A 27,100-nucleotide genomic window follows, 5' to 3' on the forward strand; every position below is an offset into this window, starting at 1 on the left:
AACGAATTTTTGTATTAGCCTGCCTAGGAAAAAAGTTAGTTTTTCATACAAATTTCAAACGAAAGTTTTTGAATTTCGCGAACAACGAATTTTAAATATAATTTTTTATTGAGTCATATGGTTGTTCAAAACAATGCAAACTTTGCGTGGAGTTTCCTTTTTGTAGGTAGATTGTAGGGAAAAAAAATTCGCTATAACTTTTGTAGGAAAAAAATAGTTTTTCAGACGGAAATTTGTGAATTTCGCAATCAGCGAATTTTAAAAATAGGTGTTTTTTGTCGGGTCAAGGAATTATTCAAATCAATCCAAACATAGTATGCAGTATTCTCTGTATAGGTAGAGTGTATGAGGAAAAGAGCTTTTGCTTTTACTGGTGTAGGATAAAAGTTGGTTCTTCATACGGAATCTTGTGAACTTCGCGATTACGAATTATGAAAATAGGTCTTTTTCATCGGGTCAAGGAGTTGATCAAATCATTCCAAACTTTGCGTGGAGTATCCTTTTTGCAGGTAGATTCTAGTAGAAAAAGAATTTTCGCTATAACTAGTGAAGGAAAAAAATAGCTTTTCAGACGGAAATTTGCGAATTTCGCAATTAGCGAATTTTAAAAATAGGTATTTTTCGTCGGGTCAAGGAGTTGTTCAAATCAATCCAAACTTGGCATGGAGTGTTTCCTGTGTAGGTAAAGTGTAAAACAAAAAAAATTTTGGTATAGCTTGCCTAGGAAAAAAGTTAGCTTCTCATTCGGAAAATTGCGATTATTTCCAACATTTAATTTTTAATTATAGTACTTTTCATCGGGTCAAGGAGTTGTTCACAACAAACCAAAAGGGTACGGAGTAAAACATGGGTACCTAAAATCAATAACAAAAAAAGTTTGCTATAGGTTGCCTAGGAAAAAAGTTCGCTTTTCATACGGAAATTTGCGAATTTTGCGAATAACAACTTTTGAAAATAGGTCATTTTCTTAGGGTCAAAATCTTCCTAAAATTGAACCAGACTTGGTGTGGAGTATCCCCCTGGTACCTAGAGTCTAAAACAATACAAATTTTTGACATGGTTTCCCTAGGAAAAGAGATGGTGTTTCATACGGATGTTTGGGGAAAATTTGGGAATTTCTCGAATGACAAATTTTAAAAATTGGTCTTTTTCCTAGGGTCAAAAACTTCTTCAAATCGAAGCAAACTCGGTATGGAGTATCCCATATGTATCTAGAATGTAACACAAAACGAATTTTTGTTCAAATCTATCCAAACTTGGCATGGAGTGTTTCCTGTGCAAGTAAAGTATAAAACAAAAAGAATTATTGGTATAGCTTGCCTAGGAAAAAAGTTAGCTTTTCATTCGGAAGTTTGCGATTATTTCCAACATTTAATTTTTAAATATAGTATCTTTCATCGAATCAAGGAGTTCTTCAAATCAAACCAAAAGGGTACGGAGTATAACATGGGTATCTAAAATCAATAACAAAAAAATTTTGCTATAGGTTGCCTAGGAAAAAATTTCGCTTTTTATACGGAAATTTGCGAATTTTGCGAATAACGAATTTCGATAAAAGGTCTTTTTCGTAGTGTCAAAAACTTCTTCAAATCAAGCCAAACTCGGTATGGAGTATCCCATGTGTATCTAGAGTGTAACACAAAAAGAATTTTTTCTACAGCCTGCCTAGGAAAAAAGTTAGTTTTTCATACACTTTTCATACGGAACTTTTTGAATTTCGCGAATAACGAATTTTAAATATAAATTTTTATTGATTCATATGATTCTTCAAATCAATCCAAACTTTGCGTGGAGTATCCCCTTTGTAGGTAGATTGTAGTAGAAAAAGAATTTTCGCTATAACTTGTGAAGGAAAAAAATAGTTTTTCAGACGGAAATTTGCGAATTTCGCAATTAGCGAATTTTAAAAATAGGTATTTTTCGTCGGGTCAAAGAATTGTTCAAATCAATCCAAACTTAGTATGCAGTATCCTCTGTATAGGTAGAGTGTAGGGGAAAAAGAGCGTTTGCTTTTACTGGTGTAGGATAAAAGTTGGTTCTTCATACGGAATCTTGTGAAGTTCGCGATTACGAATTTTAAAAATAGGTCTTTTTCATCGGGTCAAGGAGTTGATCAAATCATTCCAAACTTTGCGTGGAGTATCCCTTTTGTAGGTAGATTGTAGTAGAAAAAGAATTTTCGCTATAACTTGTGAAGGAAAAAAATAGCTTTTCAGACGGAAATTTGCGAATTTCGCAATTAGCGAATTTTAAAAATAGGTATTTTTCGTCGGGTCAAGGAGTTGTTCAAATCAATCCAAACTTGGCATGGAGTGTTTCCTGTGTAGGTAAAGTGTAAAACAAAAAAAAATTTTGGTATAGCTTGCCTAGGAAAAAAGTTAGCTTCTCATTCGGAAAATTGCGATCATTTCCAAAATTTAATTTTTAATTATAGTATTTTTCATCGGGTCAAGGAGTTGTTCACATCAAACCAAAAGGGTACGGAGTATAACATGGGTACCTAAAATCAATAACAAAAAAATTTTGCTATAGGTTGCCTAGGAAAACAGTTCGCTTTTCATACGGAAATTTGCGAATTTTGCGAATAACGAAATTTGATAAAAGATCTTTTTCGTAGGGTCAAAAATTTCTTCAAATCGAGCCAAACTCGGTATGGAGTATCCCATGTGTATCTAAAATTGAACAAAAAAAGAATTTTTGCTACAGCCTGCCTAGGAAAAAACTCAGTTTTTCATACAATTTTTATATGGAACTTTTTGAATTTCGCGAATAAGGAATTTTAAATATAATTTTTTTTTGAGTCATAGAGTTGTTCAAATCAATCCAAAACTTGTCATGGAGTATCCCTCTTGTAGGTAGAGTCTAGGAGAAAAAGAATTTTCGCTATAAATTGTGTAGGAAAAAAATTGTTCTTCAGACGGAAATTTGCGGTTTTCGCGATTAGCGAACTTTAAAAATAGTTCTTTTTCATCGGGTCAAGGAATTGTTCAAATCAATCCAAGCTTGGTGTGGAGTATCCCCTGTCTAGGTAGAGTGTAGGAGAAAAAGAATTTTTGCAATAACTTGTGTAGGAAAAAAGTTTCATCGGGTCAATAAGTTGTCCTATTCAAATCAAACTAGATATGAAGTATCCCCTGTGTAGGTTGATTGTCGCACGAAAGTAATTTTTGCTTTAGCTTGCCTAGAATAAAGATAGTATTTCAACCTGTTTGCTATTTTATAAAGATTTATTTTATCTGGTGTTGGTCGTTTTGTTTGTTTTGGAGAACTGTGTAAGTGCGGTTTTTTTACCGCACAGTGTCAGTACTCCTATAGTTTATTTCAGTAACTCCGCCACTGCCGGTCCCAAGCCCGGAATGAAAAAGGAGAAGGGAAAAAACACACGGATCATACTGGAGAATCTCATTGTCGATTTTTTTTATCGACTAGAGAAAATTTTCCGACAGTTCTTGCATAATCTTATTAATTCTTGTTTTCAAATCCCTAAAACTTGACAAATCTTGCTAAAATCTTGAAGATTCTTTCTTGTTTATCTTATCAAGACCTTAATTCTTGTGTTTCTTGCAAAGATCTTGCATGTCCGTACAGATCTTGACGTTTTCTTACCAAGAATTTTACCACCCGGGTTGAATTTTTCCGCCCAAAACGATGTAAGAGTGGGGCTGCAATGGAAAGATTTTTTAGGAAAAGGCAGCTCAAAACTCTTACGTCTTTTTGAGCTGCATTGGGATTCCAAGGGGGGTAAAATGGTGTAAGAGTGAGGGGGTAAAAGACAAATTAACCCCCCACTCTTGCATCTTTTTTGGTCTGCCAAGGGGAGTAAAACGATGTAAGAGTTCGGGGGTAAGTTGTATTTTAACCCCTCACTCTTACACCATTTTACCCCCCTTGGTAGACCAAAAAAACTGTAAGAGTGGGGGGTTAATTTGTCTTTTACCCCCTTACTCTTACACCATTTTACCCCACTTGGAAGCCCAATGCAGCCGAAAAAGATGTAAGAGTTTTGAGCTGCATTTTCCTTAAAAATCCTCCCATTGCAGCCCCACTCTTACATAATTTTACCCCACCCCCCCGGCAGACAAACTCTTAAATCATTTTACCCCCTCAATCTTACATTTTTTTAGCCCCATACCAGAAGACTGCCAGTTTTGAACCCACAACCTCTGTGTCCAACGCAGCTGCGTCGCCTTATCTTCCAGACCATCAAAGCTTGTCCAACTCTTGATGGTCTATATAAATGAATAAAACTTGTTAAAATTGCCCCATCTCATCCAATTACCCCTCACTCTTACACCATTTTACACCCCTTGGCAGCCCAACTCTTACATCATTTTACCCCCTCTGATAAAATTACCCCCCCCACTCTTACACCATTTATCCCCCTTGGCAGCCCAACTATTACATAATTTTACCCCCTCTGAACAAATTACCCCCACACTCTTACAACATTTTACCCCCCTTGACAGCCCAACTCTTACATCATTTTACCCCCTCTGAACAAATACCCCCTCACTCTTACACCATTTTACCCCCCTTGGCAGCCCAAATCCTACATCATTTTACCCCCTCTGATAAAATCACCCCTCACTCTTACACCATTTTATACCCCTTGGCAGCACAACTATTACATAATTTTACCCCCTCTGAATAAATTACCCCCGCACTCTTACAACATTTTACCCCCCTTGACAGCCCAACTCTTACATCATTTTACCCCCTCTGGACAAATACCCCCTCACTCTTACACCATTTTACCCCCCTTATAAGCCCAACTCTTACATCATTTTACCCCCTCTGGACAAATTACCCACTCACTGTTCCACCATTTTACCCCCCTTGGCAGCTCAAATCTTAGCTCATGTAACCCCCTCTGGCCAAATTAACCCCTCAATCTTACAACATTTTATCCCACTTGGCAGCCTAACTTTAACCTCATTTTACACTCTCTTGACAAATTACCCCTTCACTGTTACACCAGTTTACCCCGCTTGGCAGCTCAACTATTACATCAATTTACCCTCTCTGAACAAATTACACCCTCACTCTTACAACAATTTACCCCCCTTGGCAGCCCAACTCTTACATCATTTTACCCTCTCAGTACAATTTACGCCCTCACTCGTACACCATTTTACCCCCATTGGCAGCCCAACTCTTACATCACTAAACACCCTCTGAACAAATTACCCCCTCATTCTTACACCAATTTATCCCCCTTGGCAGCCCATCTCTTATATCATTTTAGCCCCTATGAACAAATTACCCCCTCACTCTTACACCTTTTTAACCCCTTGAGAGCCCCACTCTTACATCATTTTACCCATTCTGATAAAATCCCCCCACACTCTTACACCATTTTACCCCCCTTGGCAGCTCAAATCTTAGCTCATGTTACCCCCTCTGGACAAGTTAACCCCACACTCTTACACCATTTTACCCCCCCTGGCAGCTCAAATCTTAGCTCATGTTACCCCCTCTGGACAAATTAACCCCTCAATCTTACAACATTTTATCCCACTTGGCAGCCTAACTTTAACCTCATTTTACACTCTCTTGACAAATTACCCCTTCACTGTTACACCAGTTTACCCCGCTTGGCAGCTCAACTATTACATCAATTTACCCCCTCTGAACAAATTACACCCTCACTCTTACAACAATTTACCCCCCTTGGCAGCCCAACTCGTACATCATTTTACCCTCTCAGTACAATTTACCCCCTCACTCGTACACCATTTTACCCCCATTGGCAGCCCAACTCTTACATCACTAAACACCCTCTGAACAAATTACCCCCTCATTCTTACACCAATTTACCCCCCTTGGCAGCCCATCTCTTATATCATTTTAGCCCCTATGAACAAATTACCCCCTCACTCTTACACCTTTTTAACCCCTTGAGAGCCCCACTCTTACATCATTTTACCCGCTCTGATAAAATCCCGCCTCACTCTTACACCATTTTATACCCCTTGGCAGCCCAACTATTACATAATTTTACCCCCTCTGAACAAATTACCCCCACACTCTTACAACATTTTACCCCCCCTTGGCAGCTCAAATCTTAGCTCATGTTACCCCCTCTGGACAAGTTAACCCCACACTCTTACACCATTTTACCCCCCTTGGCAGCTCAAATCTTAGCTCATGTTACCCCCTCTGGACAAGTTAACCCCACACTCTTACACCATTTTACCCCCCTTGGCAGCCAACTTTTACATCAATATACCCCCTCTGGACAAATACCCCCTCACTCTTACACCATTTTACCCCCCTTGGGAGCCCAACTCTTATATCATTTTAGCCCCTATGAACAAATTACCCCCCCCCCCACTCTTACACCATTTATCCCCCTTGGCAGCCCAACTATTACATAATTTTACCCCCTCTGAACAAATTACCCCCACACTCTTACAACATTTTACCCCCCTTGACAGCCCAACTCTTACATCATTTTACCCCCTCTGAACAAATACCCCCTCACTCTTACACCATTTTACCCCCCTTGGCAGCCCAAATCCTACATCATTTTACCCCCTCTGATAAAATCACCCCTCACTCTTACACCATTTATCCCCCTTGGCAGCCCAACTATTACATAATTTTACCCCCTCTGAACAAATTACCCCCGCACTCTTACAACATTTTACCCCCCTTGACAGCCCAACTCTTACATCATTTTACCCCCTCTGAACAAATACCCCCTCACTCTTACACCATTTTACCCCCCTTGGCAGCCCAAATCCTACATCATTTTACCCCCTCTGATAAAATCACCCCTCACTCTTACACCATTTTATACCCCTTGGCAGCACAACTATTACATAATTTTACCCCCTCTGAATAAATTACCCCCGCACTCTTACACCATTTATCCCCCTTGGCAGCCCAACTATTACATAATTTTACCCCCTCTGAACAAATTACCCCCACACTCTTACAACATTTTACCCCCCTTGACAGCCCAACTCTTACATCATTTTACCCCCTCTGAACAAATACCCCCTCACTCTTACACCATTTTACCCCCCTTGGCAGCCCAAATCCTACATCATTTTACCCCCTCTGATAAAATCACCCCTCACTCTTACACCATTTTATACCCCTTGGCAGCACAACTATTACATAATTTTACCCCCTCTGAATAAATTACCCCCGCACTCTTACAACATTTTACCCCCCTTGACAGCCCAACTATTACATAATTTTACCCCCTCTGAACAAATTACCCCCACACTCTTACAACATTTTACCCCCCTTGACAGCCCAACTCTTACATCATTTTACCCCCTCTGAACAAATACCCCCTCACTCTTACACCATTTTACCCCCCTTGGCAGCCCAAATCCTACATCATTTTACCCCCTCTGATAAAATCACCCCTCACTCTTACACCATTTTATACCCCTTGGCAGCACAACTATTACATAATTTTACCCCCTCTGAATAAATTACCCCCGCACTCTTACACCATTTATCCCCCTTGGCAGCCCAACTATTACATAATTTTACCCCCTCTGAACAAATTACCCCCACACTCTTACAACATTTTACCCCCATTGACAGCCCAACTCTTACATCATTTTACCCCCTCTGAACAAATACCCCCTCACTCTTACACCATTTTACCCCCCTTGGCAGCCCAAATCCTACATCATTTTACCCCCTCTGATAAAATCACCCCTCACTCTTACACCATTTTACACCCCTTGGCAGCCCAACTCTTACATCATTTTACCCCCTCTGATAAAATTACCCCCCCCCCACTCTTACACCATTTATCCCCCTTGGCAGCCCAACTATTACATAATTTTACCCCCTCTGAACAAATTACCCCCACACTCTTACAACATTTTACCCCCCTTGACAGCCCAACTCTTACATCATTTTACCCCCTCTGATAAAATTACCCCCCCACTCTTACACCATTTATCCCCCTTGGCAGCCCAACTATTACATAATTTTACCCCCTCTGAACAAATTACCCCCACACTCTTACAACATTTTCCCCCCCCTGACAGCCCAACTCTTACATCATTTTACCCCCTCTGAACAAATACCCCCTCACTCTTACACCATTTTACCCCCCTTGGCAGCCCAAATCCTACATCATTTTACCCCCTCTGATAAAATCACCCCTCACTCTTACACCATTTTATACCCCTTGGCAGCACAACTATTACATAATTTTACCCCCTCTGAATAAATTACCCCCGCACTCTTACAACATTTTACCCCCCTTGACAGCCCAACTCTTACATCATTTTACCCCCTCTGGACAAATACCCCCTCACTCTTACACCATTTTACCCCCCTTATAAGCCCAACTCTTACATCATTTTACCCCCTCTGGACAAATTACCCACTCACTGTTCCACCATTTTACCCCCCTTGGCAGCTCAAATCTTAGCTCATGTAACCCCCTCTGGCCAAATTAACCCCTCAATCTTACAACATTTTATCCCACTTGGCAGCCTAACTTTAACCTCATTTTACACTCTCTTGACAAATTACCCCTTCACTGTTACACCAGTTTACCCCGCTTGGCAGCTCAACTATTACATCAATTTACCCTCTCTGAACAAATTACACCCTCACTCTTACAACAATTTACCCCCCTTGGCAGCCCAACTCTTACATCATTTTACCCTCTCAGTACAATTTACGCCCTCACTCGTACACCATTTTACCCCCATTGGCAGCCCAACTCTTACATCACTAAACACCCTCTGAACAAATTATCCCCTCATTCTTACACCAATTTATCCCCCTTGGCAGCCCATCTCTTATATCATTTTAGCCCCTATGAACAAATTACCCCCTCACTCTTACACCTTTTTAACCCCTTGAGAGCCCCACTCTTACATCATTTTACCCATTCTGATAAAATCCCCCCACACTCTTACACCATTTTACCCCCCTTGGCAGCTCAAATCTTAGCTCATGTTACCCCCTCTGGACAAGTTAACCCCACACTCTTACACCATTTTACCCCCCCTGGCAGCTCAAATCTTAGCTCATGTTACCCCCTCTGGACAAATTAACCCCTCAATCTTACAACATTTTATCCCACTTGGCAGCCTAACTTTAACCTCATTTTACACTCTCTTGACAAATTACCCCTTCACTGTTACACCAGTTTACCCCGCTTGGCAGCTCAACTATTACATCAATTTACCCCCTCTGAACAAATTACACCCTCACTCTTACAACAATTTACCCCCCTTGGCAGCCCAACTCGTACATCATTTTACCCTCTCAGTACAATTTACCCCCTCACTTGTACACCATTTTACCCCCATTGGCAGCCCAACTCTTACATCACTAAACACCCTCTGAACAAATTACCCCCTCATTCTTACACCAATTTACCCCCCTTGGCAGCCCATCTCTTATATCATTTTAGCCCCTATGAACAAATTACCCCCTCACTCTTACACCTTTTTAACCCCTTGAGAGCCCCACTCTTACATCATTTTACCCGCTCTGATAAAATCCCGCCTCACTCTTACACCATTTTATACCCCTTGGCAGCCCAACTATTACATAATTTTACCCCCTCTGAACAAATTACCCCCACACTCTTACAACATTTTACCCCCCCCCCCCCCCTTGGCAGCTCAAATCTTAGCTCATGTTACCCCCTCTGGACAAGTTAACCCCACACTCTTACACCATTTTACCCCCCTTGGCAGCTCAAATCTTAGCTCATGTTACCCCCTCTGGACAAGTTAACCCCACACTCTTACACCATTTTACCCCCCTTGGCAGCCAACTTTTACATCAATTTACCCCCTCTGGACAAATACCCCCTCACTCTTACACCATTTTACCCCCCTTGGGAGCCCAACTCTTATATCATTTTAGCCCCTATGAACAAATTACCCCCTCACTCTTACACCTTTTTACCCCCCCTTGGCAGCTCAACTCTTAGCTCATTTTACCCCCTCTGGACAAATTACCCCCTCACTCTTACACCGTTTTATCCCCCTTGGCAGCCCAACTATTACATCAATTTACACCCTTCGGAAAAATTACCCCCTCACTCTTGCAACAATTTACCCTCCTTGGCAGTCCAACTGTTACATCATTTTACCCTCTCAGGACAATTTACCCCCTCACTCGTACACCATTTTACCCCCATTGGCAGCCCAACTCTTACATCACTAAACACCCTCTGAACAAATTACCCCCTCATTCTTACACCATTTTACCCCCCTTGGCAGCCCATCTCTTATATCATTTTAGCCCCTATGAAAAAATTACCCCCTCACTCTTACACCTTTTTACCCCCCTTGAGAGCCCCACTCTTACATCATTTTACCCCCTCTGATAAAATCCCCCCTCACTCTTACACCATTTTATACCCCTTGGCAGCCCAATTATTACATAATTTTACCCCCTCTGAACAAATTACCCCCTCATTCTTACACCATTTTACCCCCCTTGGCAGCCCATCTCTTATATCATTTTAGCCCCTATGAACAAATTACCCCCTCACTCTTACACCTTTTTACCCCCCTTGAGAGCCCCACTCTTACATCATTTTACCCCCTCTGATAAAATCCCCCCACAAGCTTACACCTTTTTACCCCCCTTGGCAGCTCAAATCTTAGCTCATGTTACCCCCTCTGGACAAATTAACCCCTCAATCTTACACCATTTTATCCCACTTGACAGCCCAACTTTAACCTCATTTTAAACTCTCTGGACAAATTACCCCCTCACTGTTACACCAGTTTACCCCCCTTGGCAGCTCAACTCTTAGCTCATTTTACCCCCTCTGGACAAATTACGCCCTCACTCTTACACCATTTTATCCCCCTTGGCAGCCCAACTATTACATCAATTTACCCCCTCTGAAAAAATTACCCCCTCACTCTTACAACAATTTACCCCCTTGGCAGCCCAACTGTTACATCATTTTAATCTCTCTGGACAATTTACCCCCACACTCTTACACCATTTTACCCCCCTTGGCAGCTCAATTCTTAGCTCATGTTACCCCCTCTGGACCAGTTAACCCCACACTCTTACACCATTTTACCCCCCTTGGCAGCTCAAATCTTAGCTCATGTTACCCCCTCTGGACAAATTAACCCCTCAATCTAACAGCATTTTATCCCAATTGGCAGCCCAACTTTAACCTCATTTTACACTCTCCGGACAAATTACCCCCTCACTCTTACACCATTTTATCCCCCTTGGCAGCCCAACTATTACATCAATTTACACCCTTCGGAAAAATTACCCCCTCACTCTTGCAACAATTTACCCTCCTTGGCAGTCCAACTGTTACATCATTTTACCCTCTCAGGACAATTTACCCCCTCACTCGTACACCATTTTACCCCCATTGGCAGCCCAACTCTTACATCACTAAACACCCTCTGAACAAATTACCCCCTCATTCTTACACCATTTTACCCCCCTTGGCAGCCCATCTCTTATATCATTTTAGCCCCTATGAAAAAATTACCCCCTCACTCTTACACCTTTTTACCCCCCTTGAGAGCCCCACTCTTACATCATTTTACCCCCTCTGATAAAATCCCCCCTCACTCTTACACCATTTTATACCCCTTGGCAGCCCAATTATTACATAATTTTACCCCCTCTGAACAAATTACCCCCTCATTCTTACACCATTTTACCCCCCTTGGCAGCCCATCTCTTATATCATTTTAGCCCCTATGAACAAATTACCCCCTCACTCTTACACCTTTTTACCCCCCTTGAGAGCCCCACTCTTACATCATTTTACCCCCTCTGATAAAATCCCCCCACAAGCTTACACCTTTTTACCCCCCTTGGCAGCTCAAATCTTAGCTCATGTTACCCCCTCTGGACAAATTAACCCCTCAATCTTACACCATTTTATCCCACTTGACAGCCCAACTTTAACCTCATTTTAAACTCTCTGGACAAATTACCCCCTCACTGTTACACCAGTTTACCCCCCTTGGCAGCTCAACTCTTAGCTCATTTTACCCCCTCTGGACAAATTACGCCCTCACTCTTACACCATTTTATCCCCCTTGGCAGCCCAACTATTACATCAATTTACCCCCTCTGAAAAAATTACCCCCTCACTCTTACAACAATTTACCCCCTTGGCAGCCCAACTGTTACATCATTTTACTCTCTCTGGACAATTTACCCCCACACTCTTACACCATTTTACCCCCCTTGGCAGCTCAATTCTTAGCTCATGTTACCCCCTCTGGACCAGTTAACCCCACACTCTTACACCATTTTACCCCCCTTGGCAGCTCAAATCTTAGCTCATGTTACCCCCTCTGGACAAATTAACCCCTCAATCTTACAGCATTTTATCCCAATTGGCAGCCCATCTTTAACCTCATTTTACACTCTCCGGACAAATTACCCCCTCACTGTTACACCAGTTTACCCCCCTTGGCAGCTCAACTCTTTGTTCATTTTACCCCCTCTGGACAAATTACCCCCCCCCCCACTCTTACACCATTTTATCCCTCTTGGCAGCCAACTTTTACATCAATTTACCCCCTCTGGACAAATACCCCCTCACTCTTACACCATTTTACCCCCCTTGGGAGCCCAACTCTTATATCATTTTAGCCCCTATGAACAAATTACCCCCTCACTCTTACACCTTTTTACCCCCCTTGGCAGCTCAACTCTTAGCTCATTTTACCCCCTCTGGACAAATTACCCCCTCACTTTTACACCATTTTATCCCCCTTGGCAGCCCAACTATTACATCAATTTACACCCTTCGAAAAAATTACCCCCTCACTCTTGCAACAATTTACCCCCCTTGGCAGTCCAACTGTTACATCATTTTACCCTCTCAGGACAATTTACCCCCTCACTCGTACACCATTTTACCCCCATTGGCAGCCCAACTCTTACATCACTAAACACCCTCTGAACAAATTACCCCCTCATTCTTACACCATTTTACCCCCCTTGGCAGCCCATCTCTTATATCATTTTAGCCCCTATGAAAAAATTACCCCCTCACTCTTGCACCTTTTTACCCCCCTTGAGAGCCCCACTCTTACATCATTTTACCCCCTCTGACAAAATCCCCCCTCACTCTTACACCATTTTATACCCCTTGCAGCCCAACTATTACATAATTTTACCCCCTCTGAACAAATTACCCCCTCATTCTTACACCATTTTACTCCCCTTGGCAGCCCATCTCTTATATCATTTTAGCCCCTATGAACAAATTACCCCCTCACTCTTACACCTTTTTACCCCCCTTGAGAGCCCCACTCTTACATCATTTTACCCCCTCTGATAAAATCCCCCCACAAGCTTACACCATTTTACCCCCCTTGGCAGCTCAAATCTTAGCTCATGTTACCCCCTCTGGACAAATTAACCCCTCAATCTTACACCATTTTATCACACTTGGCAGCCCAATTTTAACCTCATTTTAAACTCTCTGGACAAATTACCCCCTCACTGTTACACCAGTTTACCCCCCTTGGCAGCTCAACTCTTTGCTCATTTTACCCCCTCTGGACAAATTACGCCCTCACTCTTACACCATCTTACCCCCCTTGGCAGCCCAACTCTTACAACAATTTACCCCCTCTGAACAAATTACCCCCTCACTCTCACAACAATTTACCCCCCTTGGCAGCCCAAATCTTACATCATTTTACCCCCTCTGATAAAATCCCCCCTCACTCTTACACCATTTTATACCCCTTGCAGCCCAACTATTACATAATTTTACCCCCTCTGAACAAATTACCCCCTCATTCTTACACCATTTTACTCCCCTTGGCAGCCCATCTCTTATATCATTTTAGCCCCTATGAACAAATTACCCCCTCACTCTTACACCTTTTTACCCCCCTTGAGAGCCCCACTCTTACATCATTTTACCCCCTCTGATAAAATCCCCCCACAAGCTTACACCATTTTACCCCCCTTGGCAGCTCAAATCTCAGCTCATGTTACCCCCTCTGGACAAATTAACCCCTCAATCTTACACCATTTTATCACACTTGGCAGCCCAATTTTAACCTCATTTTAAACTCTCTGGACAAATTACCCCCTCACTGTTACACCAGTTTACCCCCCTTGGCAGCTCAACTCTTTGCTCATTTTACCCCCTCTGGACAAATTACGCCCTCACTCTTACACCATTTTATCCCCCTTGGCAGCCCAACTATTACATCAATTTACCCCCTCTGAAAAAATTACCCCCTCACTCTTACAACAATTTACCCCCCTTGGCAGCCCAACTGTTACATCATTTTACCCTCTCTGGACAATTTACCCCCTCACTCGTACACCATTTTACCCCCATTGGCAGCCCAACTCTTACAACAATTTACCCCCTCTGAACAAATTACCCCCTCACTCTCACAACAATTTACCCCCCTTGGCAGCCCAAATCTTACATCATTTTACCCCCTCTGATAAAATCACCCCTCACTCTTACACCATTTTATACCCCTTGCAGCCCAACTATTACATAATTTTACCCCCTCTGAACAAATTACCCCCTCATTCTTACACCATTTTACTCCCCTTGGCAGCCCATCTCTTATATCATTTTAGCCCCTATGAACAAATTACCCCCTCACTCTTACACCTTTTTACCCCCCTTGAGAGCCCCACTCTTACATCATTTTACCCCCTCTGATAAAATCCCCCCACAAGCTTACACCATTTTACCCCCCTTGGCAGCTCAAATCTTAGCTCATGTTACCCCCTCTGGACAAATTAACCCCTCAATCTTACACCATTTTATCACACTTGGCAGCCCAATTTTAACCTCATTTTAAACTCTCTGGACAAATTACCCCCTCACTGTTACACCAGTTTACCCCCCTTGGCAGCTCAACTCTTTGCTCATTTTACCCCCTCTGGACAAATTACGCCCTCACTCTTACACCATTTTATCCCCCTTGGCAGCCCAACTATTACATCAATTTACCCCCTCTGAAAAAATTACCCCCTCACTCTTACAACAATTTACCCCCCTTGGCAGCCCAACTGTTACATCATTTTACCCTCTCTGGACAATTTACCCCCTCACTCGTACACCATTTTACCCCCATTGGCAGCCCAACTCTTACATCACTAAACACCCTCTGAACAAATTACCCCCTCACCCTTACACCGTTTTACCCCCCTTGGCAGCCCAACTCTTACATCATTTTACCCCCACTGGACAAATTACCCCCTCACTCTTACACCATCTTACCCCCCTTGGCAGCCCAACTCTTACAACAATTTACCCCCTCTGAACAAATTACCCCCTCACTCTCACAACAATTTACCCCCCTTGGCAGCCCAAATCTTACATCATTTTACCCCCTCCGATAAAATCACCCCTCACTCTTACACCATTTTACCCCCCTTGGCAGCCCAACTCTTACATCATTTTACACCCTCTGAATTTCAATCAGGGGGGAGAGGGGTAATTCCTGAAAAGTCCTCCCACTGCAGCCCATTGCAGCCCACTCTTTCATGGCAATTTCAGTCATGGGTGGGGTAATTCCTGAAAAATCCTCCCATTGCAGCCCATTGCAGCCCACTCTTACATGGCAATTTCAGTCAGGGTGGTAATTCCTGATAAGTCCTCCCATTGCAGCCCATTGCAGCCCACTCTTACATGGCAATTCCAGTCAGGGGGTAACTCCTGAAAAGTCCTCCCATTGCAGCCCATTGCAGCCCACTCTTACATGGCAATTTCAGTCAGGGGGGATAATTCCTCAAAAGTCCTCCCATTGCAGCCCAACTCTTCCATCATTTTCAAATTACCCCCACACTCTTACATCAATTTACCCCCCATAGACAAACTACCCCCCACTCTTACATCAAAATGGGAGGATTTTAGGGAGGACATTCGACCCGGGCAAGATCTTATCAAGTTTTAATATGCTTCTTATCAAGATGTTTCAAGTTTCATTTCACTGGGACCGTAGTCAGAAATCAAATAAATCATATATGATCCCTCTATGATAACCAAGATTCATACATCTTTTTCCATTCATTTACTGTGTGATCCGCCAAATGACCTTGCAGCGCAATTCTTCTCCCAAAAAGTTGGGAGCTAAATGAAAGAGTTAGTCCAGCTCAATTGCTAAAGTTTTGATATGATTGAGTTGTGCCAAAACTGTGTTTGATGAAGAGATCTTCTTTTGTAAATAGCCATGGGCAATGAGTCATAAGCTTCCTAGTAAGCTCCGTTTTTTTTAATTTTCAAACTATCCTCTGTGTATAAGTGGATATATATATATATATATATATATATATATATATCGAGTGTCAAATTTCGCAAACTGGTGACATCCTCTAAAATCACCCCACAAAAACACGTGCCACACGAACACACAGACACAGACACACACAAGCACACACACACGCACACATCATATACAATCGTATGTACTCAAAAAAGCGCGAATTTAATGCTAAAAAGCAGTTAAAATATGATTTGAATATCAGAATTTCAATCAAGTCAAGTGACGAACAAACAAAAGTAATCTTGACAAAAAAGAACTAATATTGATGAAATATAATTACAGATATTCCGCCTGAAAGGTTGATTTTTAGCGTACAATCGTCAGTGCAAATTGTAAAGGAACCAAGTTCCTTCATATTTTATCTCCCCCACACCCTCATTTTCCTCCGCCCATCTACATTTTCGTCCTCCAAAACCCATTCTTTACCTGATTTCCATTCCCCCATCCTATTTCCATTGAAGCTATTTATTTAAATTGATTGTAATGAAGAAGTCAGAAGTGGTTGACATTCACTTTCAATATTGTTTATAGTAAGGGATTTCCCATTTTTAACCACAACTTGTGTGCCAATGGCGCGAATTATGATGTATTTATAGAGCTTGATTTGCTACCATGGTCAGAAATACTGCGACTGTCAGAAATACAAATATTAATGAAAAGTTGTCTTGGTATGAAGGACTTAGGCCGAAGAGCATTAACATTTCTGGCGTATCCTAGGGTCAAAAAAGGACCTTTGAAACTTGCTCAATTCAAACTGGGGAAAGTTTGATTTTATTGGGGGAAACTTAGGCATTTGACACTTAGCACATTATAAACTCTGGTTTTGATAACTTCACAAGTTTTAATCAAAACATCACAATAACAAAGGTCCAACAGATTTTTAATCTGTCCCTAGAAGTGAAGACTGATATGAGAGTTCTCCCGAGAAGGATGCATGCGTGGGATGCCTAGTCACGACAGATGGGCTAGCCTTACTTGCAGAAATGAAAGTTTTCATTACGAATGCTGTATTTTAATAGGCGTCTAGTTATCGATGGATCAACATAGTATCTATCCGCATTCGTTTTGAAAGGAGTAGGTCCTCCTCTAGCTGAAAATTAAAGCACCACTAACACAAACACATTAAATCGGGATTAGTTGCAAGACCTGGTATGCCCTTGCTCCCATAAGGTTTATAGGAACGTGAAGTTATCCCCCCACCAGTGTCAGTTGACACACACAATAGTCAAAAGTTAGCCACCACAGGTTAGAGTTTTTTCAGTCGCGTTCGAAAAACAAAAAGGCAACGAAATAAACATCACATTTATCTAAGTTTGTAATAGTTTCACTGATTAGTGAAAAGGTTGAACTCTATACAACTTCTGATTGGCATCACATCTGTATCAAGCATCACTGGTTAGTGATAGCGACAAGCATAAACACAACAAATAAACATTAAACAAAAAAAGCATTAGCTAAGCACAGTAGGCAACAGCCTCATTTAAATAAGTTTAACATAACGAAAAAAAAATAGAATAGGGCTGTTAAAAGGAAACATAGTGCAGTAACCGTGCAGTTTAAAATTTGTAAAACAGGAAAAGTCTTCTAACACAATCAACATGCCAATCAAGCTCAAAGCATCATCAACAGCAAAGAACAGCCTCAAGCAACAACTTCAGTTGAAAGTGATAGAGTGGAACGCAATAAAAGACCTCTTCGAAGAACAAAGCAATAGTAACGAAGGTCTAAGCATACTTCGTGAAATTTTGGAACTCTTGAGGTCTCAGAAAGAGCAATTGGACAGAAGTTGCAGTGAACTTATAAAGCTACAGCTAACAAGTTAAGAGTTGACAACACTTGCTAATGAATCTGCTGAAAGAAATATAACCATGCTGAAATGCAAACAGAGAGCAAAAGCACACAAAACGGATGCAAGTGACACTGAATCTGCTTTTAACACATCAGCAGCGCCTTCCTCTATTGTACTGAGAAAACAGTAGCCTTTACGCAATAGAGCAATGAAACATCAGTTGGCAAGCCGCAGGAAAAAATCAGGAAGCAAACAACGCTGAATCGTCCGACTCAGAAGACCCTGATAATTCTCAACCCGTTTTGAACATTGAAGAGAGAGGAAGGAACAGGGAATTTCTCACAGGGGCTTTGAGAACAGATGAGGGCTGGCAAAATTCAAGTCGATCGAGAGAAAAAACCATGTTCGAGGAAAGAACCGACATGAGAGTGAGGATAGAGCAGGGCATTTGCAACAACCAGTTTTTTTTCACATCAATAGCCTAGCTGGCCCGACCATTAGCCATATGTAGACACCACAAAATCAACAAACACTGAACAAATGTCCCGGACATGTTGAACACAATAACAACGCCTATAACAGCAACCTACACAATGCCTTTAATTGATAATTTCACAGGTGATCCTCTGAAATGGCACCAGTGGTTCAGCTTCTTCAAAGCAACCATTCACAACAACAGTGGCCTCTCAGACGCCCAAAAATGACATACAACCAAAACTCTGTATCACATAAAACAAGAGATTCCATAAGTGGATACTCCTACAATGGGGACTACTACCATGAAGCCATCGCTGAACTGACCAGAAAGTTCATCGCTGAACTGACCGGCAAGACACAGCACACTGTCGCTGCATACCTGGATCAATTGTAAAATTGGCCGAAACACAGACTGGACGAACCAAACACTTTTGTGAGTTTTTCATCTTTCATGAGAAGACTGGTACAAACATTCAGGCTTCACAACTTTGAAGCTGATCTCAAGTCTGCAGTCGTCTTGAGAATGGTCAGAGACAAACTGAACGCTACCTTGATAATCAGATGGAATCAACACAAAAGAACTCAAGCCTTGCTGCAACCAAACCATACCCACTTTGCTGATTGGATTGACTCCTACGCAGAGGCGTGCGAGGACATCTCCCCACAACGGAACCAGAGAATCAGAGTGAATAATTCTTCTAGAATGGGATGTGTCATGTCAACTCTGCTAACGAAACCACAACCTTGGTCGTTGCCCCGAATACTTGGAAAAAATCAGTGTATGACCGACAGGGTTGTGTGAGGAGGTTCAATCTCTGCCCCAACTGTCTAGGAGCTCACGAAAAGGGTCTCTGCCAATCAAAAACACGGTGCCTCGTGGACGGATGCAATGGCTTCCATCACTCAACACTCCATAGGACTGATGCAAGGCATCAGCAAATAAATGCACAACCAAGTGGGAACTGGAATCAAAGCTCACAAAACAATACCTTCAGAAACCAAACAAACCAATACCAGTCAAAATATGGACATAACTTTATTAATATTAACCAAAGGCAGTAAACGAGTACAAACTACAACCAACAGAATGGAAACATGAACAGACAAGGTGGATTTAACAGCAGCACTTCACACAGGGGCAACTGAACAAAAATGGTTTTCACCCTCAGCCAATGAACACGCAGAACAAGAACAACAACAGACAGCAGAGTAACAATCAACGAACTGTGGCTCAGCAGCAGGCAACTGCTTGGCAACACAACTACACTTGCACCAACCAACAGGAAACTTCTTGGATCAGACCGCAGATACAGTTGCAGGCAATACCAGTAACAGAGATCTTTGTATTGAAACTTACGCTCTGCTGGACAGTGGCAATGACAACAACCAAATAACACAGAAGGTTGCAGAAACACTTCAAATTCAACAACCCAAAGATATAACCCTACCACTAGCTTCATTTCATGGTGAACACTCAGTTAAAACAGCAGATGTCATGATTGGCATAGGAGCTTTGTACAGCAGTTGTCCTGTGGTCAGAGGCCCTTTGTGCGCAACAGCAATGGAGGAGTTTCGGATGCCAAGAGTTCGAATTGAAATGTTGAATGAGATCTGCAGAGACCTTTCTCACCTGCAGAGCATAAGATTCCCGACAATCAGGGACAACCGGATCGGAATACTGATTGGAGCAGATGCATTCACAGCAACCGTTCCCAGACAGTTCGCAACGGGAACCACTGATACCCCATACGGAGTCAACACTCCGCTTGGCTGCACACTGACAGGGCCAATTCCTCAGAAGTACACACAAAAGAGGGTCGGACAATCAAACAGCACAAGCATAGCACTTTTCAATCATAGTAAGAGGCGACAAGACGATCCAGATGAAGATCTTCTCCAGCTCTTTTGGACAATTGAAGGAGTGAACTTCAATCAGTGTTCTTCAAAAGGACAGTCTTCAGATGACGAAGAAGCCGTGTCCATCCTCAATGATACCATAAGACACATTGGTAACAGATACCAGATTAGACTTCCATGGAAGAAAAACGTCACACTACCTAACAACTACTTCATGGCCAAAGTTCAGTCACGCTCTGCAGCAGAGGCTGGAGAGGGACACAAACTTGAGAGACCGATACGAGGAAACAATCAAAAAAGATTTGGATAAAAACTACATCACAACTGCAGACTCCAGTTCCAGACACTCTGTCTGGTACCTTCCCCATCATCCAGTGATCAACAAACAAAAACCAGACAAAACCCGCAGAGTCACAAACGCTGCTTCCAAATATAAAGGAATCTCACTCAATGATGCATTGCTGACAGGGCCGGATCTACTCTGCAAACTGTATGGCCTTCTTCTCCGCTTCAGACAGTACTCAATGGCAATCACAGCTGACATCGAGGCAATTTTCATGCAAATTGGCATCCAACCACAAGACCAGGACTATCTCCGTTTTTTGTGGACAGAGGGTGGCAGTGAAATAATCTTCAAATACAGTCGACTCATTTTTGGAGCCACATGCTCACCTTTTTGTGCGATCTTTGTTCTGCAGAAGTGTGCAAATGACCACAAACAAGAACATCCAGAGGACTACACATCTATCATGCAGCAGTTCCACATGGATGATTTCATGCAGACCTACCCTTCTGAAGAGGAGGCCCGCAGAAGTGCAGATGAGATCAAAACTGTTTTGCATACAGGAGGATTCAATCTGACAAAGTTTCTGAGCAACAGACCAGCAGCATTAGATAACCTACTGGAAGAAGACAAGGCGGAAATGAAAGCCCAAAGAAGCTTTGGTCAGACGTTGGACCCCAAAACTGACAAGTTGATGTTTGCAAAACCGAAGTTTCTCTGCACATGACAACAGATGACTCAAAGACAGGCGCTTTCACTGGCAGCTTCTCTGTTTGATCCAGTCGGACTGATTTCACCCTTTGCCATCAGAATTAGATGCATTCTCCAAAGAATCATTAAAGAGGGAAGAAACTGGGATCAACCTGTGTCAGAATGCTACCAACAGGAACTACAGGAGTGGATGGACGAGTTCAACAGCATGACTTCAATTGAAATTCCTAGAAGCTTGATTCCCAGCACCAATGGAACCCATCAACTTCACACTCTCACTGACGCCTCAATGAGTGCAATTGCTGCCATAGTTTATGTGAGGACAACCATAGCCGATGGATCTTCCACCTCCCGATATGTGTCCAGTAAAACAAAAGTGGCGCCTATAAAGCAGCTGAGCATTCCAAAACTGGAATTGGAAGCGGCAACATTTGAAGCAGAGCTAGCTGGATTCTGTGAGAGCGAGATGACAACAACCATAAGTTCAAAACACTTTTGGACAGACAGCACCACTATACTTGGATAGATCCAATCCAACCAGAGACAGAAGATGTATATTGCCAACAGATTGACCAAAATTCACGAGATTTCCAACCCGGACAATTGGAGACACATCCCTGGAAAGATGAATCCCGCTGACCACGGCACACGAGGCCTCAACCCAACAGACATACCAAAGCTGTGGCTTCAACCACCGGACTTTCTGAGCACACCTCAAGAATCCTGGATTTTTGCCGAAGACAATGATCCCCACATATGCGCTACACAAGCGACACAACTTCAGACGCCAATCGTTGAGGTTGAAAAATTTTCAACATGGAGTCCACTACTCAACTCTACTAGAATGGTGTTCCAGGCAATAACACAATTCAAGACGAAAGTCCAAACTATAAGACAAAACGAATCAGTTGAGACCTCCAACCCTAACATTTTTGCATCAGACGAGAAAAGGGCAAGGAACTACTTCATCAAAATGTCCCAAAACGAGTCGTTCTCAGGAACAATTTCTGCACTGTTGAAGGGAGACAATCTTGAGAAAGGAGACAAGCTGATGCCCTTCACACACTTTCTAGATGACGACGGACTCCTGAGGGTAGGAGGAAGACTCAACAGGGCACCTCTAATCTACAGTGTGAAACATCCTCTTGTTCTCCATAGCAGGAGCAAAATTGCAAGACAGTTGATTGAAAAGGCGCACTACGACTGTGGCCATCAGGGCATGGAACATGTTAAGGCTCACCTGCAACAGACTTTCCTGATGATTGGATTGAGAAAAGCTATGAGAAGTCTGGGGAAATACTGTTTCATTTGCAGAGGTTGGAGGGCAGACAATGTGAGACCGAAGATGGCCGATCTTCCTGAATTCAGATTTCCAGATGTAAACAAGCAGTACCCCTTCGTCAACACATGAATGGACATCTTTGGACCTTTCTACATTGAAGAAAAGAGAGAGGACATCCAAAAGCGCTACGTCTGCTTGTTCTTATACCTGATCACAAGAGCTGTCCACCTAGAAGTATACCATGACCTCTCAACCGATTGTCTTCACATGACCATCGGCAGATTTGTCTCACGACGTGGATTCCCTGACCTCATTGTGAGTAACAATGTCAAAAACTTCATTGGAGCCAACCAACCAATGAAGTTAAAGTTCCAGAGAAGCTAAAAGCCAGACAACGAGTACATCAGACTGAAATTGGCTCAACAGAACATTCAGTGGACTTTCAAGCCTCCATTTGCACCACACTTCGGAAGAGTATGGGATACAGACCGCAAAGAGGAGTCTTCTAATAGTTCTGGGCAGTCGGAAACTAACACTGTCTGTTTTCCAGACAGTTGTGGCAGAGGCCAAGGCAATTTTGAACTCCAGGCCATTAACTCATGTGGGCTGCAGCATCTCAGATGAGGGACCCCTTACTCCGAATCACTTCCTCCTTCGCAGACCTCCCATGTGTTTGAAACCTCTTGTGAACAGCAACCATCGGTTCTCCACTAAGGACTTCAAGTTGACGCAGACACTACTTGATCACTACTGGAATAGGTTGCTGAAGGAATATGTTCCTGAGCTCAACAAAAGAGTGGTAAAAATCAAATGAGGAGCTGGATGAAGGTGACATTGTGTGGGTGCTCAAGGACTTCACTCCCACAGGCATCTGGCCTCTTGGGAAGATTGTGAAAGCACACAGAGGTTCAGACGGCATAACCAGGAGTTTCGACATCCAGACGGCTACAGGAATGGTACAAAGACCAGCAGTAACCCTAAGCCTATTACCACAATCGTCAAATGCGCGGGAGGGTCACTGAAACAAGTTCATCGAAACACACACTCACGCGCGCACACACACACACACACACACACACAGAGAGACAAAAACTCAATGTCAGAATGAAAACTTTTTGCTTTATTGTGTTTACATTTTCATATCAAATGCTTGCTTTTGTTGCCCGGAGTGCAAAGTAACCAAGATCCTTTACTTTTTATCTCCCCCACACCCTCATTTTCCTCCCCCCACCTACACTTTTGTCCTCCAAAACCCATTCATTTCCTGATTTTCATTCCCCCAACCTATTTCCATTGAAGCTATTTATTTAAATTGATTTTATTGAAGAAGTCAGAAGTGGTTGACATTCACTTTCAATATTGTTTATAGTAAGGGATTTCCTGTTTTTAACCACAACTTGTGTGCCAATAGCTGGAATTATGATGTATTCATAGAACTTGATTTGCTACCATGGTTGCGACTGTCAGAAGTACAAATATTAATGAAAAGTTGTCTTGGTATGTAAGACTTAGGCCGAAGAGCATAAACAAAAACCGACCTCCAAGTCTATATCAGTACAAATATTAATGAAAAGTTGTCTTGGTATGTAAGACTTAGGCCGAAGAGCATAAACAAAAACCGACCTCCAAGTCTATATCAGTACTATGCGAGCCTAAACTCAAGTCGTTTTCAAGCAAATCTAAGCAAGCAATTCTAAACCAGTCTTAATACAAGTCTGAAGTCTAAGTGAAGCTTCTGCGCGTTGATTCTCCAGTCAAGACCAATTTTTCGAAATAATTTATCAAAGTTTACGAATTTCAAAACATTTTGTGACATGCCACGTTCTCGGGATTAAATATATTAGCCACTTTTTCTGGGTTTTCTATAAATAACCGGTAGCTGCTCGAAACAATAAATTAGCACCTGGAGGGTCAGCCGAGGTTAGATGAATCGTCAACTTCGGTCTTTTTGAGGATTTTTTGGCTGGTTTTTTGAACAATTTTCAATGAAATTTTGATTTTTTTGTCAATTTCTCTCAATTTCTCGGCTATTTTAGCGTTTTCCGGGTCGATTTTAGATCTATTTTGGTTACTTCCGGTTCCATTTGTTGGCTAATTTTGCCGTTTTCTGGACATATTTTAGGCGATTTACCGGCCAACTTATGTGGGTGTTGAGGCTATTTTGTGGCGTTGACGACACTTATACTGGACGTTTCTTGGCCTTGCTAGTTTATTCTGACAGAGACTCCAATTTTACTGTTCAAGACTCAACTGTAAAAAGAGACTCCATCATAATTCTGAATTAGCATTGAGGAGGCGGTCAAGCAAGCCGATAGTCGAGCAACCCGAATTTTGAAAATGAGGCCAACTAAGACAAAAAAATCCAGGATACCCGTAATTTAAGGTTGCTCTGGTGGGCTGGTTGCACTTCGCCGCGATAGTTGACGCGGAATCTCCAGATTACATCCCACCTGGCCGTAAAAAGTGGTCCGCAATTACGCTTAAACTGATATTCGGCTATCTAAACTGTAGACCAAAAAATATTATGGTTAACTATAGCATAGAAGGGGTAGCGATTCTGTACTATGTACCAAAGGGGGGGGGGCAATTGTTGAAAAGATCCGACTACATATCTATTACATAACTTTCGGCTTGCTTTTATGCCGGCTTACTTTAACTTCGGCTTACTTTGCGTTCACCCAGCACTGCCTTTAGACTTGCAATTAGACTTGCCCAGTACTTAAATTGACTTGGCGGCTATTACGGGTAGATGTTTCTCTCAGATTTGAATAGCTTTTCTGCAAAATTGTTGTAAAAAAGCGATGCAAAATTTGACTTTTCAATGCAACTAAATTCAAACCACTTATTGGTTAAATAATCCTCGAATTCCCAGGCCGAGGATTTTCCCCAAAAATAACAGGAAAAGAGTGTAGATAATGTGAAAATAAAAAATACACCCCTATTTCTTTAAGGGGGAAGAGTGTAATTACAAAAGTGTAACTTCAAAATTTAAAGGTGGAAGGAGGTAGTGAGGATTGATCCCCTGCTCTTCCCTGTATCGAATATGTTACTTTCACTTTTAGCATTATCCATTGAGCCACCTGCTACAAAAATTTTGCGTTTCAATTTGATTATAATGGTAATTTTATAAGAGTGTAATTTTTTGTCCACTCTTAATTACACTCTTTGCAAATAGTGTAAAAAGAATGGAGAAAAGATTGTAAATACCGTCTATTTTTTTAAAAAAAATTACACTCATGCACTCTTTTCCCCGATAAATAGGAGTGCAATACGCATTACACTCTAATCCCAGCTAATTAAGAGTGGATTAAGGGTGAAATCTCTGCCCGGGTTATTGAAGGCGAGGTTTCTTCGTTATTGTCAGTTTTTAACGCAGCTTTTTATGATAAAAAAGCGTTTAACAAAACAATCAAATGTTGTTGCGTTTCACTGGGAAGTCTGTGAGGGAATATGACGTAACGAATAATTTTCAGAGACAACAGAAATAAACAAAGCAATAAATAACAATCCTCTCATGTCTGAAAAGGATATTATGATTCTAATCAAGGTAAGTTTGGTTTACTTGTCAGTAAGAAAAATTGTATCAATGATTATTTAGTTACGTTATTGGACAAATAAAACTTGTTAACTATCCATAATGGCAATAACGTTATTAACTGACAGTAATTGAAGTTATAACTTGTTTGCTATTCTCGGGTCAAGGTTCTTTTTGGTTTTCACTTGCCCGAATTCTGGAGCTTTTTGAAGAATTTGGCTCTTATTTTTTCGAGTTATGTGATTAACATATGAAAACATTTTTGGTTTCAGAAAATTAAAAACTGTTTTCAACGTAACAAATGACAAAATATCGGTAACAAAGACTCTCTGAAATCATTTCTGCAAAGAAAAATGCCAAAATGTTCAAAATGACCCAATTTGAGGTGCCGGTCAGAAACCGGTATATCCAGACAGTTCCAGTCCAGGCCATTTAAGTGCGTTCATGTTCAAACTTTTGTGCAAATTTTTCCATGTTTTCAAACTGTGTAACTTTGAACGCACTATGCCGCATCGTGCGTTTATCTTAGGTCTGGACATTCTTCATGGGACCTCAAAATGGGGAAATTAACATCTCCTTCAAACTTCACATATGACTAGAATTTGTTTGAAAAAGGGGTTTTTGGCACCTACTTGATGTCCCAAATAGTTAGCGTGAGCTCAAAGAAGGTTACTAATTGACATCAGTCGGGTTTACAATTTTTTACCCAAAATTCTTATAATACAATTATTATACTATGTTTTTCAGTATCTGTTGTTTCTATACCATAAAACTTTTGTAAGTAACGAAAACTTCATTACGAGCATCTACCGGTACCCAACTAAAACCACCTCTAAAGAATGCGGCGGTTTGTTTTGTGAAAGTGGTTTCCACAAAGCAATTAAGAGCCTTAAAATGAAAAATA

The 27,100-nt window shown here is 41.8% G+C and overlaps 1 protein-coding gene across 1 annotated transcript in view; it reads right to left on the reverse strand.

Moving 5' to 3' along the window:
* Positions 1-26,290, reverse strand: part of LOC142354389 (uncharacterized) — a 58,221-nt gene extending 31,931 nt beyond the window's left edge. The window contains exon 1 of the mRNA XM_075406668.1: positions 26,092-26,290. Within this exon, the coding sequence (XP_075262783.1) occupies positions 26,092-26,177 (86 nt within the window). The 5' untranslated portion in view covers positions 26,178-26,290. The remainder of the gene's footprint in view (positions 1-26,091) is intronic.
* Positions 26,291-27,100: the final 810 nt, after the last annotated feature.

This window comes from Convolutriloba macropyga, chromosome 15 (genome assembly GCF_964194025.1).
Source record: "Convolutriloba macropyga chromosome 15, txConMacr16.3, whole genome shotgun sequence".
Lineage (NCBI taxonomy): Eukaryota > Metazoa > Xenacoelomorpha > Acoela > Convolutidae > Convolutriloba > Convolutriloba macropyga.